Raw genomic sequence first — 17051 nt, forward strand, 5'->3', positions numbered from 1 at the left:
ACTGTTTGAAAGCATCTGTGCTGACCAGTGCAGTTCATAATCGCTATTTCTCATTTTCATTATCGTTGAAAGTGTTCGATTTTAACAGTTCATTTGAGACTCATTTCATCTTATGCTGTTTTCTGCCTTTTTCTCTTTCAGACAAAAACGAAAAAGCCACTCTCGACTGATATCAGCCGATAATATCCAGTGGACGGAATTTCGGTGCCTCCCTAATGAGCACGTCTCCTCTCCTACAAAGTTGCCATTTCAAAGACATAAAGTTTTGCAACAACAGTGATGTAGTGATTCTCTCACCCTGAATATTGGGATGTCCAGCTGACTCAGGTGGTCAGCCACGGACGGATCAGCTGCGTGCTGAAAGTGAAACAGCAGCCAGGCCACTCCGTAGACCGTGATGTTTGCCATCACTGTGAAAGCATATCTGTAGGAGGAAGAAACCTGTTCTTTCAAGCGGCATTCATGGAAAAACAAAACAAAATAACTTATTAAATTATGGTCATTCAGTTTAACTGTGCCTTTTCACCTCAGTTTACTTAAAGAGACACACCGGCCAAATAAAAACACTTAACCATCACTACATCTGTTGTAAACAAGCCTACTCACCTCGTACAGAGGTGCCACAATAGTGAGCACTTTTAAAATTTAAAGGCTACGAAAATCCCCCTCTGATGATGCATTTTGAAGGTGGGAGGAAAAACTACAAGCACTTTGGGGAGTGTACATGAGGGCAGGCAGTGCGAAATGTTTCCTTCCCACACTAGCAGGCTGTCATAGAAGGAAGCTAGATAGCCAACGTCACTTCTAGAACGTATTTAGTAGCCTCTATACCAGTGCATTTCTTTATTGCCACTGGGGGGATTCCCACTGGTTGTTTGACCTGTTTTGCAATGTATGCTGGGTACTGTAGTGAAATAATACTGATGGACAAAAATGCAAAAAAGAGACAAAACTGTAAATTGACAAACCAACATGTATGAAGTACACAATGCTGCGCTACAGAATATTACCTAACACAGCAAACAATATTAAATGCTAGTTTTACACCAGAATGCCCCTTTAAGTAAATAATCTCAATGAAATTTGGAACTGAGGCACCAGGCATTACGCAATGCTAAAAGTGGTCCAACATTAAGGACCACTGAGCCAAAAAGGAACTGCACTTGCATGTAAAACGTGCAGCAGTTTGGCACGAGCCAAACAACCTCATGTTCAAGCTTCAGCAGGACTTTGTAGAAACGCCGAGGATTTGGCTAAGAACCACTTCTGTTTGGGCTTTATTTTGGCTGTTGTGCTGTAATATGTAAACATACTGTAACTGTATCTAGTAACACAAGCTAATCTCCACAGTCGAGTGCAACACGAGGACAGACGCTTAGAACACGGTGCTGAGTCTGATTTCCTTGTACTCTAACACAAGACTTTTTTTAAAGTACTTTCCCCATCAACTCACTTAACCAGAACCACATTCGTCTCTTTTACTCTCTTCTCATTTCAAACATAAACTCCTAAGAATCCGTCTGAGGAAAGAACTTCTTCTTGTGTGGTTTCTTTCCCAGTGTGGGATGATAAACGCATCATATGACTAAAACAGTGCTCTGAGAATCACTTCCTCATACACTCCCTTCCAGCACTCTGACTCCGCTTTCGGGGGCAGGTAAACCTTCTAGAAAGGTTAAAACTTTCCCCTCTTATCCTGAATGTTTGGTGTCTGAAGTTTGCTTCTTTAGCTTTTTGATACGAGGCTAATGTAGCTAATAAGCAAGGAAAGCTTATAGCTATCAATTAGCATGTAAACCGTTCGCTTTAAACTCCCTGTTTCCTGTAGAACACCTTTAGATCACATTAAGAAAGTATCAGATGCATTTAGAATCAGCCAGTGGCCACCTGTTAAACCATTAGGGTTCTTTACATTGTGATAGAAACCCATTAAAAAGCCAACACACATTACAAAACCCATCAAAAAAGCCAAAACACAGGAACCAATAGAAACTCTTAATGATTTTCATGTTTTTTCTGTGTCAAGTTCAAATCGACTTGCTTATGGTTCAGCCAAAGATCTAATTTACACAGTAACACCCCCTCCACCAAATACCCCACAACCCCCCCACAAATACCCCCAACCCCCCCCTTACCCAAAATCGAGTCAATTAGCCAAGAAACATTTGGTATCTGAAGTTTGCTACTTTAGTTTTGCACTGGAGCTACGTCCCAGATAGCTAGCATATATTGGCCCACTGGCTGTTCACCACTGCTGGTCCAGCCTGGGACCACCCAGATTACTGACCTGCATACAACGTCTAACTAGTTTTTATTTTCCTCAAAACAGGTTTTAAATGGACACAGACTTTTATTTTGAAAAAATAAAGGCAAATGTAACAAACAATTCAGAGAAAATCTATGATGGGCCTTTTGTTGAAAATGTTGTTGTTGACACTGCGCTGGATTGGCTACAGCTGTATAACCAGCTTTATTAATGATATTACTGGTGAATTATTTAATAAGCTAATTTACAAAGGATAATGAAAGAAAGAAATGAAGGAAAAATAAGTACATCTCCAAAAAATGCTGAGCAAAAAGCCAGCAGGCCGCCAGCTTTGCTGTCAGTAGTCCAACAGTGGCCTGCTATCCTCTAGCTATCTACACAGACTAATGTAGCTAACAAGCAAAGGAAGGTTATAGCTGTCAATTAGCATGGTGCTAACAGCATGTCTAAATCAATGCTTCACACAGTGTTGGGTTGTCATGTAGACCTCAAAGGATCTGCTTATGGCTCAGACAAAAATCTACGCCAAATGTAGCTGATCAGCCAAGACGTGTTTGTTTCTTTAGTTTTTTACTGGAGCTACGAGGCTAACATGACAGAAATCTAGTGTCAAATTTCATTTCTCCAAAATGGTAACTTTACAGGAGAAGGAAAAACGTCTTTCACTTCTAATGTGACTGAATGTAACAGCGGTTTATTCCCAGGGATTTCGGACCATTCAAAACTGGGTCAAAGCTAAGAAACAGTGAACCTGAGCTCAGATTAGCGTAAAAACACAGCTTCCATCAGACAACCTTTCCACTAGTGATGGAAAAATGCATTGTGATCAGGGATGGGTATTACAGTTCAGCATTTTTATGGTACCAACTGAATTATTTCAACACTACAGACTCAGAGTATTGAAAATCTCATTCAATACACATTTCAACACCATATTTGAGCCAATAAGCATGCATGTTCCAAAGTGTCGACTGCTGATTGGCTGACAAAATTTCATTCCGCATGCATGTTAACATCAGTTCCTATTTATCTTTTGTGATTCTTTTTTTATTATTTCCTATTTAAAGAAAAGCCCGTCTGGTCCAACCCCGACCCACAACCACATGGGCCTTCAACACAAACTGATTATACTTCTATCACAGCTCACATGAAAACTGGGCTACACTATTTACAACCTAAACACATACAGTTAGGCACACAAAAGGGGCCTTTACTTTGGATATTCCATCATTCCATGTATGAAGAGTCCAAGGAGCTGCACTGTAAATGCTGGCAGATGATAGTTCTAGATAGTGGATGTCCAATAATGTACAGAGCCAGTAATGTATAGACAGGTTATGAGGGGGTAGCCAACAATGGACGATTACTTGTCTTTATATATATATAGCCATATATTCTGGGATGTTGCCGTGAGGGGAAAACCTTGAGTCATCATTCAGCAAATTAGGGTCAGGATCCATGAGGAAGTATTCAAAGAAGAGATACAATCAACTACCGTCCCCAAAAAGACATACATTTTGGGCAGTCCCACAAAATGTGCATAAAGCTCCCCGTTAAGTGTCTTCTCTTGGTGTCAGATAAGCTCTGTGGCAGATTTTTAGATTGATGAATTGATGACTGGGGTTATGTGACGCCCCAAAGACATTAGCTCATGCCATTTCCCAGTTTACCCACCTTCCCCTCTGTTCCATAACTCTATCCCATTTGCCCAGTAATATTTACAGATACATGTGACATAAACTTGGCATAAATAAAAGATCCTATTCTTTTGGGAGCCTCTGATCCAGCTAATCATTTGGTGGACTTTCAGATCTGAACCCCACGCGACAGCATGTGATTCAGTGCAGCTCTAAGTCTAAAATAAGAGACTAAAGAACGCTGAGGTATCCCATAATGTGCAACCAGTGAACATCAGTTCAGATTGATTATTCAGCAGTCCAGTACAGTTAGTAGAGTAAATAAACTTCAGCAATTTATTTCAAGTTTCAGCCGCTCCCGCCTTTGGTTTGTAATTTAAAAGAAGGTATCAAAAAAAGTAGCGTTTATGAATCAGTATTAGCCAAAATAAAACTTATGGCTTATTAAGCTTATTAATCAAATATAAAATAAACTGCTTGGTGTGTTTATTTTCTACATTCCATTACTGTGTAAACAGTTTTCTAGTCACACTTCCATCACTTTTATCATGCACTAAAGCACTTCCTAAAAAAATCATAAGACCAATTTTTACACCAGGGTTATTACAGTTTTTGAATTTTATTAGCTTTTATTTTTGTTTAGTTTATTTTATTTTTTATTGAAATTTTTTTTTTATTTTGTTTCTGTAAGTTTTAGTTCATTTAGTTTATTCGTCAGTTTTAGTTTTGTTTTTATTTCCTGAAATGTAATAGTTTTAGATGAGTTTTTTTTAATATCAGTTTTAGTCTTAGATTTTAGTATTATAATGAGGGCTGTGATAGTAGGTATTTGGTACAGGTAGAATATAAAAAAGAAAGAAAGAAAAAAAAACCTGAGCTCAGCTCAGCTTCCCAAACAGAAGCGATCCACTTTTAAACTGTCATTTACCCACTAAAAGACATGAAAACTACATTTTTTCTCTATTTCAGTTAGTTTTGCAGCTAATATTAAAGTTTTAATTTAGTTTTTGTTTTTAGTTTTAGTTTTATTACTGTTAATGGCCACATTCTTCATTGCAAGTTTTCCTTTTAGGACTATCCATTCATCCATCCATCATCTAAACCGCTTATCCTTCCAGGTCGCGGTGGGGTGCTGGAGCCTATCCCAGCTCACATTGGGCGGAAGGCAGGATACACCCTGGACAGGTCGCCAGTCCATCGCAGGGCAGACAGACAGACATACACACACATTCAAATACACACTCACACCTAGGGGCAATTTAGCACATCCAATTGGCCTGACCGCATGTTTTTGGACTGTGGGAGGAAACCGGAGTACCCAGAGGAAACCCACGCAGACACGGGGAGAACAGGCAAACTCCACACAGAAACAACCCTGGTCACCCGGCCGGGAATCGAACCCAGGCCCTTCTTGCTGTGAGGCGACAGCGCTACCCACTGCGCCACATATTTACACCTTTACTTTCCACCACTTCCTCCTAAAACAAGCCACTTTGCTGCACTGCTATCACAGCATGCTCTGAAAAAAACGAGGAAATCCCACCTACCTGTAAGCAGTGAGCTCAACCTTAGCGTGCTCACAGGTGACCAGCTCAGGGATGAGCGACAGGTGGGAAATCTGAGTTGCAGCCCAGCCGAACTGGAAGACGATGATGAAGGGCATGAAGTAGATAAGCCCCACCCACTGTGGTGTCCCCACGCCGCACCCCACGCACGGGTTAAAGATGAAGGGGAAAGACACCAGAACACTGACGGTCCCTGAAAGACAGACACAACACTAAGATCAATTTTTTTATTTATTTTATAGCCCATCTCCCAGCGCACTGGAGTAACTGTACGACAGCAGCGCTCAATCCTGGTCCTGGAGATCCACCACCCTGAGGACACGTGTCTCATTGTCAGGGTCTCCTTAAGGCCTTCATTACCTGGATCAGGTGCCTTAGCTCAGGGTTGGAGCTAAACTCTGTAGGGTGGTAGATCTCCAGGACCAGGACTGAGCACCACGGCTGTACGACAAACTGTTGTCTATTTAAACGAACCGGCAAAATTCCGGCTTTAACTAGCTTGTCCATGTTTACAGGTAACAGTGTGTCATAAAATGTCATAGGCCATATAAACAAGTCTATTAGAGGTTAATTAATAACTCTACACAGTATGTAGCAAGTGTTTGATTTAGCTATGCAGTTTGCACCAACTAACTAGCTAACTGGTAGCTATAAGCCTTGCTTATTTGCAGCTTTAGCCTCATAACTTCAGTGCAAAACTAAAGTAAAATTTGGACACAAAAAATGTCTTGGCTGATCAGCTACAATGGGTGAAATATAGCTTTAAAAATATTCATTAAAGATGCACTGATATGGTGCCAATGTCTGATATTTATATCTTTAAATATCTGTTGATGCCAACGTTGAGGCCGATACGTAAATATTTACAAAATGTATAAAGTGGGACTTAAAAAAATGCTGGATAAAATGTTTACACTACAAATGTTTACATACATTTATTTCTATAATGAAAAAACACAGCAACATTAATAAAGTTCAGATATTTTAGGACAATCTAGCATCACCTAACCTTCTGTTCTAATACAGTGCAGTCACTGCAGAACATAAGTGGAAAATAAACTGCAACACAGTCTATTTTGAATTCTTTGTTCCTGTCATGTCACGAAAACCATCCACCTATTCAGCCTACAGCAGTTTAGCTCCGCCCTCTCATGCTGAATTATAAGGAGTGTTTCAGCCTGGGACTGCTTTTTGAAGCAGGCACAATACAGGACAGCCAATAAGAACAGAGCTCAGTCTTAAAGGCACAGTAACAAAAACAGCCTGTTTAATTCTATGAGGTAAAAATAGAGGCTGGCATGTAAAAAGAATATCACTGTTTTTGGCACATAAAGCCAACATTAATCAGGGGAATCAGAGAAAATAAACACAACGCATAAGAAATGTAGGATTATCTGCCACTGCCGATATGAATTCGATATCATTGTGTGTCCCTAATAAAAATAAAAATAATAACAATAATGTTTTATCTGTATTTCAAACCCAAGGTTGATTTACTCAACCAACATGCAGTGTAAACAACAATAAACACCACATAATCACCACACAGTGCTATTATTTCACTGGTATTAGTTCCACAGTCCTCAGTTACCTGGCTCAGGTGTGGAATTAAACAAAAACGTGCAGCCGTTTGGGCCCACGCAGTACCCCTGTTATGTAACCTTCACCTCTGACCCCGCCCTTAGCCACTCTCAATGCTTTTCTTTGGCACCTGTGTATATTATGGGTGCCCAATCCAGCTCCTGGACCTCTACCAATGCAACATGCCTGATTATGCTAAGCAAGGTGTGCAGGAACATCTGAATATTAGAGGGGCCTTAAACAAGGAGGGAAAACAAAAGTTCGAGGGAGGTCGAACCTCCAGAAGCAGTGTTGTGAGAGTTCTTCCTGAATGTAAATGAAGTAATTCACTTCCTCATTCACTGTTACCACACAGAGGAGCTGGAGAACGCTGCTGTGGCTGTAATAGCACCTCACCTGGCACAGCAATTCTGATGACTAACAACCAAGATCTAAAGCTGATGGTAAAATGATCCTGGACTTGATCAGACTGAACAACATAACAGCAACATATCCCTTCAGCTAGTACAGCAGAAACACTCTGAGGGAGGAAAGAGAAGTGAAACAAACTGAGGCGGATTTGGTGCTTCTGTCGAATAAAGAAGTTTCACCATAGAACAGCTGGGTCTGCCACAACATTGAAATTTTAGCTGATGATTAATTGGCATATAAATAATTGCAATGAACAATTTAATTTTCCTGTTTTATTGTATTTAAGTATTAAAGTACAAGCCTAAAATGGCCAAACTGGCTGATAAGCTATCTTTAATCCTGATTGTCCATATTTAGTAGATCCCAACTGACAACCGAAACAGCTCAAAAACAAAGGTCGCTCACCGCCGCCCTCTAAAGGTGATATTAACAAACATCAAATAAACAAACATCACTCACCGCTGCCCTCTAAAGGTGATATTAACAAACATCTAATAAACAAACATCACTCACCGCCGCCCTCTAAAGGTGATATTAACAAACATCTAATAAACAAACATTACTCACCGCCACCCTCTAAAAATGTTACAGCATCAGTCAAAACCTTTCTTCAGTTGTACTGCCCTACTCTTGAGTAACTAAACACTAACAGCTGTACAAATTTGGATTTGTTCAGCTCTCTGAGAATTAAAAAATATTTTTATGTACATTTATGTTTGATGATTTTTTTTATTATTATTTTGGTCTGAGGATTGTTGGAACTTTCGGTGAAAGACACATTTCTGTGAGAACAGAAAATAAAGTGTTATTGAATCTTCATTTTCCTCAGTTCCACTTCAGTCCCTCATGTTTAGTTCCTGTTTCACTTTTTTGGGGTTTAATTCAATTGTGTTCAGTTGTTTCTGCTCTTGTGGCCACTAGAATAAAACATCATAAGCGTTTTTCAGTTTTTATCACTAGGATTTATCATTATCATTTATCAAGTTCAGTGTTTAAGGGATCATTTTAAAGCTGTGCATGTAAATAAACATTACTCACCACCGCCCTCTAAAGGTGATATTAACAAACATCAAATAAACAAACATTACTCACTGCCGCCCTCTAAAGGAGTTATTACCAAACATCTAATAAACAAACATTACTCACCGCCGCCCTCTAAAGGTGATATTAACAAACATCACATAAACAAACATCACTCACCGCCGCCCTCTAAAGGTGTTATTAACAAACATCTAATAAACAAACATTACTCACCGCCGCCCTCTAAAGGTGATATTAACAAACATCTAATAAACAAACATTACTCACCGCCGCCCTCTAAAGGTGATATTAACAAGCATCAAATAAACAAACATCACTCACTGCTGCCCTCTAAAGTTGTCATTAACAAACATCTAATAATCAAACATTACTCACCGCTGCCTTCTAAAGGTGATATTAACAAACATCTAATAATCAAACATCACTCACGCCGCCCTCTAAAAATGTTACAGCATCAGTCAAAACCTTTCTTCAGTTGTACTGCCCTACTCTTGAGTAACTAAACACTAACAGCTGTACAAATTTGGATTTGTTCAGCGCTCTGAGAATTAAAAAATATTTTTATGTATATTTATGTTTGATGTATTATTTTGGTCTGAGGATTGTTGGAACTTTCGGTGAAAGACACATTTCTGTGAGAACAGAAAATAAAGTGTTATTGAATCTTCATTCAATAACAATTCCAGTCCAGCTGCTTTGATTTACTACTACTGGACAATTCAATCACCCGAATGACTGAAAACCTTCCGTCCAGTGGAGGACTGTGACTAACAGGCTTAACATGACTTAATGCCTAATGCAGTAAAATCTGAAGATCTAGCATCAGATTACTCTTAAATCTAACTAGTCATAAACATAAACACTGTTTACTGTCAAAAGGCTGGTGATTATCAAAAAAAAAAATCTCACAATGTTTTTTTCCCCATAGAAACACATTTTAAGGACTTGCTGTTGCCGTATATTGGGTTATAATGGCATATACTTGAACATTCAAAAACAGCACAGTTAACTATAGTGAACATATACTTTAAAACATTATTGCATTGCACATACATTTTATATATGTACATTTATTTTTTATCCATATGGAAAAAATGGGAAAAAATATTTATAGCAATATAATAAGAAGCTATAAGATGCCTATGATGCCGTACAAAGCTGCTATAATATGTTCACCTCCTATAATGTGTGTAGTGCTTGGGTAGCTTCCTGTAGTAAACTACAGAAATTGCACTAGTAGTACACTGTGGTGATTGTCCTAATCTAATATAAGATTCCTATAGGAATTCCTGAAGTATATGAAGTTCATAAATGTTGAAGGAGAATTCCATCAATTTTCCAAAGTTTCTAAATCATTCAATCTTTGAGATCATTCAGAGTGGTTTGGTGTGAAATGGTTGACTGAACAGACTCAGATTTCTTTACAGTGGTGGTGATGGGAACCAGGGGTCACCATGACTACACCACAGATATAGGCATTTTATTTACTGTCCAAAATGACTAGTACACCCATGTGTGTTCTATATGTAATGCTATTAATGGTAAAACAGTTACAAATCTAAAGAACTAGGTTTCTCACTGGGGACTATTTTGCCTAATAACGCTCTGCATGCACCTCTTCACAATGTATTTAAAAACTGAGGGTTTTTAGGCTTTTTTTTAGGGTTTTTAGGCTAAAACCTTCTCGTATCTACCACAAAACAACGTCTCAGACATCAGTCAGCGTATTCATACCCACTTCATGTAAAGGGAGCTTTCAGAGGTGGACGTCTGGTTCCTATTACCACCACTGTGAACAATTCTGACTGTAAGTTTCTCTGGAACAGAGCGTTTCACACCAAACCACTGAATGACTCTATTTACATCTTAACCACTTCAACTAGAGAGAAAGTTTAAAAAGTGGGTGGAATTCCCCTTTAAGCCAAATTTCTTTAACATTAAGCTTTTCATAAAGTCCCTGGACTCTGTAAGCTCGGAGTCACTGGACGGGAGTGGACAGTAGCCCTGCAGCCCCCTTACCGATCAGATGCCAGGTTTTCCTTCTGCCGTACGAGCCGCATCCTCGTGTCCGGTCAGACTCGTAGCCCACCAGCGGCGTGGCGACCCCGTCCGCGATCTGACCCACCAGCAGCAGCAGCCCGGCGCTCGTGTCCCGAAAGCTGAGCACTGAGTGGTAGTACACGAGCAGGTAGGTGAACCACATGCACGCGCACAGGTCGTTCAGAAAGTGGCCGACCGCGTAGGTGAGGCGCCTCGGCACGGGCAGCGTGGAGTCCGGCATGACGAGCGGAGGAGCTGGAGGGGCAGCAGCTGGACACGGACTCTTCTCTCACTGCCTGGAAGCACAGCGCTGTCAGCTCTGTCACACTGTCACACCTCACTGACCCTGCTTTTCAGAAAAGCGCCGCCTGACGTCAGAGGCTTGTTTTATCAGCCGACCAATCAGGACGAGGAAAAGCCGAGTGGAGGTTCGGAGAGTGGTGGGGGGGTCTTTATTGGATGGATGGATAGACAAACAGACAGACAGACAGGAAGACGGACAGACAGATAGATCGACGGAAATATAGATAAAGAGACAGACAGACAGACAGATAAATAGATAGATAGATAGACAGACATGGACAGACAGACGGATAGATAGATAGACAGACAGATAGATAGATAGATAGACAGACATGGACAGACAGACAGATAGATAGATAGATAGATAGATAGATAGATAGATAGACAGACATGGACAGACAGACGGATAGATAGATAGATAGATAGATAGATAGATAGACAGACATGGACAGACAGACGGATAGATAGATAGATAGATAGATAGATAGATAGATAGATAAATAGATAGATAGACAGACAGACAGACAGATAGATAGATAGATAGATAGATAGATAGATAGACAGACGGAAAGATAGCAGAAAGTTGGCCACCTCTGCGCACTATGCGCCTCAGCATCCGCTGACCCCACTCTGTCATTTTACGTGGCCGACCACTTCGTGGCTGAGTTGCTGTCGTTCCCAATCACTTCTGCTCTGTTATAACACCACTGACAGTTGACTGTGGAATATTTAGTAGTGAGGAAATTTCACGACTGCACTTGTTGCACAGGTGGCATCCTATCAAGGCACCACGCTGGAATTCACTGAGCTCCTGAGAGCGACACATTCTTTCACTAATGTCTGTAGAAGCAGTCTGCAGGCCTAGGTGCTTGGCTTTATACACCTGTGGCCATGGAAGTGATTGGAACACCTGAATTCAATGATTTGGATGGGTGAGTGAAAACCTTTGGCAGTATAATGTAGATAGATAGCAAACATTTCTAAGCTGATCAACTACACATAATAGAAAATTACACAGAAGCCCCAACAATACATATCAAAACTTCAAAAATATCAAATTTGCCTTCAGTTTTTCAAAGAAATCTGCAGATATGTTTGTACATCTCCAAAGTTCAGTCTTAGAAGTTAGAATTCTTTTCCCCCACAATGCACATTAAAAATTTAGACTCATCAGTTTACAAAAGCTCCAGTTTTGGTGTGCTAGTGCTTCTTCTATGTCTACAGTTGTGTGCAAAAGTTTGCAGACCCCTGGTGAAACTGCATGGCTGATCGACTGCGCTTATCCTGTTTCACTCAGAAGGGAAGAGAAACGTGTTCCGATGTCCAGTTTATGTTGACTTTAACACCCCAAAACACAGAACACACAGCTCTAGACACGTCCTCATCTTATTTATTAATAACCTTCCAGGCTGGTCAAATAACGTTCAATTATAAAACACTGGTAAATCTCTCCTTTGAGAGGAGAAAGGACGGATACGCTTTATATGCCATTAGATCCAGTGAGGATTGTCAAAGCTCTCCAAGCTACAGCTCTATGAACCATAGAGACCTGGTGACACTTCAGGTCATAGTTATTTTCTTTGCAAGTGTCATCAGTGTTATTCTAGCATCTACATTGACACTATCAGGTGACTGGACGCATGACAGGTTTGTATGACCAGCTACACAGTGAGTATGACAACTGTGTTACTGTATCCAGTCCAGTTTCACTTCCTCTAAAGCAGTGCTTCCCTGTGGTGTTGAGGAGCACCACCCCCACCGCACAGTGTTTCCCCCTGCTGTACATGAAGACACTGATTCTGTTCTTCAGATGGGTCTCATTCTCTCAGGTGTGCCAGAGAAGGGAAAGCACTGCGGGGGTCTTCCAGGACACGGGCCAGGAAATGCTCTCTAAACTGAAATGCACTTCTTGGCCACTTTATTCGAAACCTCAACCTTGGTGTTCAGTAAGAGACTGAGGTACAGTTCATGTTCACCTTCGTCTAGCGCTTCATCAGTGGTTAGTTTCTGACCACAGCCTCTCTCATCTGGATATTTTTGGTAGACCACTCTCAACACGTCAGTGTCACTGCTGTGCTAAGAATGATCCACCACCTAAATGATGTCTGGTCAGAGATGGCCCTGTGGTCAGACACTGACCAGTGACCAGTGGGGTAAAGGGGAGCTGATAAACTGTGCAGCAAACAGACGGGTTTCAGTCTGTAACTGTGCACCTACAGTACTGTGCAAAACCCGAAGACCACTGTTTATTTTAATCAGAGTTTTTGCTTCTCACCATCCAAGAAATCCCAAACACTCTTACATAAGATGGTTCTTCAAGTTCTTTAGTAAAAATGGTTCTATATAGAACCTTTTTTGAAAAGGGTTCTTCTATTGTGACAGGCTTGACACTGTCACAATAGCCAAACCCTTTTCAAAAAGGTTCTACATAGAACCATCTACAGCACATAATCCATCAATGTGAAGAACCCCTTTCACCATGAAAAGAACCTTTTAATCATGCACAGGTTTCTTAGAGTGTTCATGGTTTGATATAGAACCATTTTCATTATTAAAGAACTCTTAAAGAACCTTAATTTTTGGGTCATTCTATGGAAACATCCATTTTTGTGTCCTTAGCGTTTACAGATATATTACACTTGAAAAACATGTTAGGGTTACAATTTATTCATATTTTAAAATAAAACAATACGTTATTTTAATGATTACATCTTCTTGAGCCTCAATTTAGCAATATTGGTTTTTAAGTCAATCATGTAGAATTCCAATCACCACAGAAGAGCTCGTCCCCACAGTCATGCGTGAAGGGTGAGGACATATTTTGAAGAAAAAACATGTTTTTCTGCAATTTCAACTACAACAATCTATACATGATTATGAAATATATGAATTAAATGACATAGAGAAAACCAATGACAAATAAATATATATAAAATATATAATGAAAGTTCCCCAGGAGTCGTGTCACTGGTGTTACTGCGTAACAAAAATCTCTTATTTTATGATAAAAATCCCACTGATGACATTACTTGACTTCCTTTTACCTGTTTTCTGAGGATCTATGAAGAAAAGCACATGGTGAGTCCACTGAGTCTTTCAGTTATCAGAGATTTTCTCATTTAGCTCATGATTTCATATGAAGCTGAAGTCACTGTTGTGACCGACTTTATTCTTAGGTAACTGTGAAAAAATAGAATCAAAATGGATTAATTTACATATTTTAGTGGATATTCCATGATTGACATGTGGTTTGATGCTCTGTAGCAGCCATTTTGTAAAATGTATTTTTCATTAAAAATGTCTCTGGTGTCACCTTTCTTATGTGTAACACCAATGAGGATCAGTAACACCAGCGACTCCTATGGATAGATAGAAAAGTGGACGTTTCTGTAGAATGACCCTTTTAATACTGAATTAGACATTTAAGACCCATCGGAGCTGGATTGGTTCTGTAATTTGAGGGACTAAAGGCAAGAGCCATGGTTTTAATCCAGTTTGAATCTGCACTGTCTGTAATCTTGTCTGCTAAATAATAATTCCAGAGTTAAGTACCTTCTATAATCAGAATCGATATCATACCTTTTACAATCAGAATTGATATCACAGTAAAAAATAATAACAAAACCAGGTAACGGAAAATGGTGCCTCCATTTTTTTTCTTTTTTGTGACCTGAAGGCAAGGCTAACAGCTTGATTTGACCCAATTCCTTAATCCAGAAGTTAATGACTACTCAAGTCCATTTTCTCCCATATGAGACACTAAAAAGGGGTCTTTAGTAATAAAAATGTTCTATATAGAGCCATGAACTCTCAAAGAACCCTTTCTGAAAAAGGGTTCTTCTATTGTATACAATCTTGACATGTTAACAATATCAGAACCCTTTTTGGTGCCTTTTTTTCACTAAAGAACCCTTGAAGAACCATCTTTTTTTAAGAGTGTGTGACTAAGCACCATCATTTCGAGTGGGCGTCATGTCACCCTGAAATGAGCTGTACAGTCTCCTCACTCGTCCAGCGTCGCGGTTTATTTACTTCTTTTTTTGCCACCATGTTTAACATTTAGCTGCACAGTATCAGTAAACTTGTAGAGAGGATAATATCCACTCTGTAATGTCTTTCGGGTTTCTCAAACGCTAGAGGGCGCTCCAGAGTGAGTCCAAAGTGAATGGGTTAAAACGGAGCATTTCAGCAAAATCATAGTTTATAAACACAAACATTTTTAATATAAAAGAGTACAATCATTTACATTGCTGTTATAATTGTAAACACTTTTTGAGGGGTTATAGGGGTTTAAAACGCGCCTCATGCACAAAACAGCCAATGAGTTGCTGCGCTCAGCAACCAATCGGCACTCAGTAGCAGTAATGCTAGCGTCCAAAACTCATTTGTTGTAGAAAAAAAGGAAACCTACAGGTGAGTTTTCTTTGCTATTTTTAGTGAAATACATTCTTCTAATTTCTAAAATTAAAGGAAAGTTCTGGGTGAGTGATTAGAAACTATTTTAACTTTTTGTTTTCAGCCGTTGAGCTCCATTTAAGGCCATTCATTGACTCGCTCACAGGCGCCCTCTGCTGTTTAGCAGTCCTGTTGCTGATATAACGTGGGAAATAGGAAGTGGCCAGGCTCCTCATAAACCGGCTCTGACAGCATGTTGTTAGTGTTTGGAAGTGTGGCGCCTGTTGCGTTGTCACATAATGCTGATGTAAACAATCACGCGATGATGTATGGATCCGAGCTATTTGGGGTAATTTGAGAAAACTACACAGATCCTTTATCCCGTATGAATCAGTCAGTCAAATCATGCACAGGTTACATTACCAGACCTCCTCTGGTAAAACTAACCCAGCTCCAATAGGGCTTTAGACTCCTCAGCTCATAAAACTTTACTCCACATCTCAGATGTCCAGTTTTGGAGTTCTAGTGCAAATGTTCTTTTTTTGTCTGCAGTCATATGCAAAGGTTTGGGTACGCTTGGTCAAATTTGTTGATTTTCTAACTGAAAGCAAATTACAGAAAATACACTTCTGCACATTTTAATGCATCATTACTGTTTATTTGCTGAATTTAACATATTGTGGAAACATAAAACACAGTGTGACCTGTGCAAAAGTTATGGCACATTTTACCTTATAGGTTTGACTTTTTTCCCACTATGTTATACTCAGCAAATATACAGTAGCTACACTATTAAAAAAGATGGTTCTTCAAGGGTTCTTTAGTAGAGACAGTGGTTCTATATAGAACCAAGAACACTTAAAGAAGCATTTGCATGCTTCAGTGGTTCTTTGCGTGGTGAAATTGTTCTCCAGATTGATGGAGAATGTATTGTAAATGGTTCTCTATAGCAGAAAAATGGTTGTTACAAGCTTGACATCAACAACAATAGCAGAACCCTTTTTGCTGCTATATTGAAACATTTTCAAAAGGGTCCTATGTAGAACGACATAGGCTACATCAAATTCTCCATCAATCTGAAGAACCATTTATGCATGCATATCGGTTACTGAGTGTTCATGGCTGAATATAGAACTGTTGTCTTTACTAAAGAACCTTTGAAGAACCACCTTTTTAAGAGTGTATAGTATATAGTGGACCTGTTTATAAGGTATAGGGCTTATAAAGTGGCTAAATGCAGAATAATAAAGTGAACTATGAGTAAAGTTCTTATTTATTTACTTATGATTGTATCTTTTACTTGAGGAAGCAAGTAGAACAAAGTATATATGTTTCCAGAAATAAATTCACATTACACATACAGCATGTGACAAACAGTGGGGAAGAATAAAATGATGATGTTTTCATGGTGGGAGAGGATTCAACTCTTAGGTCAATGCACAAAAAGACTGCAGGCCAAGGTTTACATGGAGCATCGCGTTACTACATTACCTGTTGTTATAATGTAGTAATCGATTAAGTAAGCAGGTTCCTCTTCGGTTATTTTTACTTGATGTCATGGTGCAACTCAACCACAAGTTCTAAAAACACTTACAGAAAGGAGTCGGAGCATGAGAACGCCAGAGACGTCTCAGAATCACATGTTCATGATAGCACTCCCCCAGTCACACTCCAGCGCCTCTCAGAGGGTCAGTGTGATAGTGGATCTCTGCGTGAGAGAGCACTGTCTGATCTGCTGCAATATCAAGCACATTTGCTCAAAAACACACGTTTTGCCAAAATTAGACACTTTATAAGACCTTTATAAACGAG

The 17051-nt window shown here is 39.6% G+C and overlaps 1 protein-coding gene across 2 annotated transcripts in view; it reads right to left on the minus strand.

Annotated features, from left to right (window-relative positions):
• mfsd12b (major facilitator superfamily domain containing 12b) overlaps positions 1 to 10840 on the minus strand; it is a 30727-nt gene extending 19887 nt beyond the window's left edge. For both annotated transcript variants that reach the window (XM_036579518.1, XM_036579519.1), the window contains exons 1-3: positions 10521 to 10840; positions 5451 to 5661; positions 298 to 424 (exon numbers count right to left, since the gene is read on the minus strand). In XM_036579518.1, the coding sequence (XP_036435411.1) occupies positions 298 to 424; positions 5451 to 5661; positions 10521 to 10782 (600 nt within the window). In that variant the 5' untranslated portion in view covers positions 10783 to 10840. The remainder of the gene's footprint in view (positions 1 to 297; positions 425 to 5450; positions 5662 to 10520) is intronic.
• Positions 10841 to 17051: the final 6211 nt, after the last annotated feature.

Source organism: Colossoma macropomum, unplaced genomic scaffold, assembly GCF_904425465.1.
Source record: "Colossoma macropomum unplaced genomic scaffold, Colossoma_macropomum, whole genome shotgun sequence".
Taxonomy (NCBI): domain Eukaryota; kingdom Metazoa; phylum Chordata; class Actinopteri; order Characiformes; family Serrasalmidae; genus Colossoma; species Colossoma macropomum.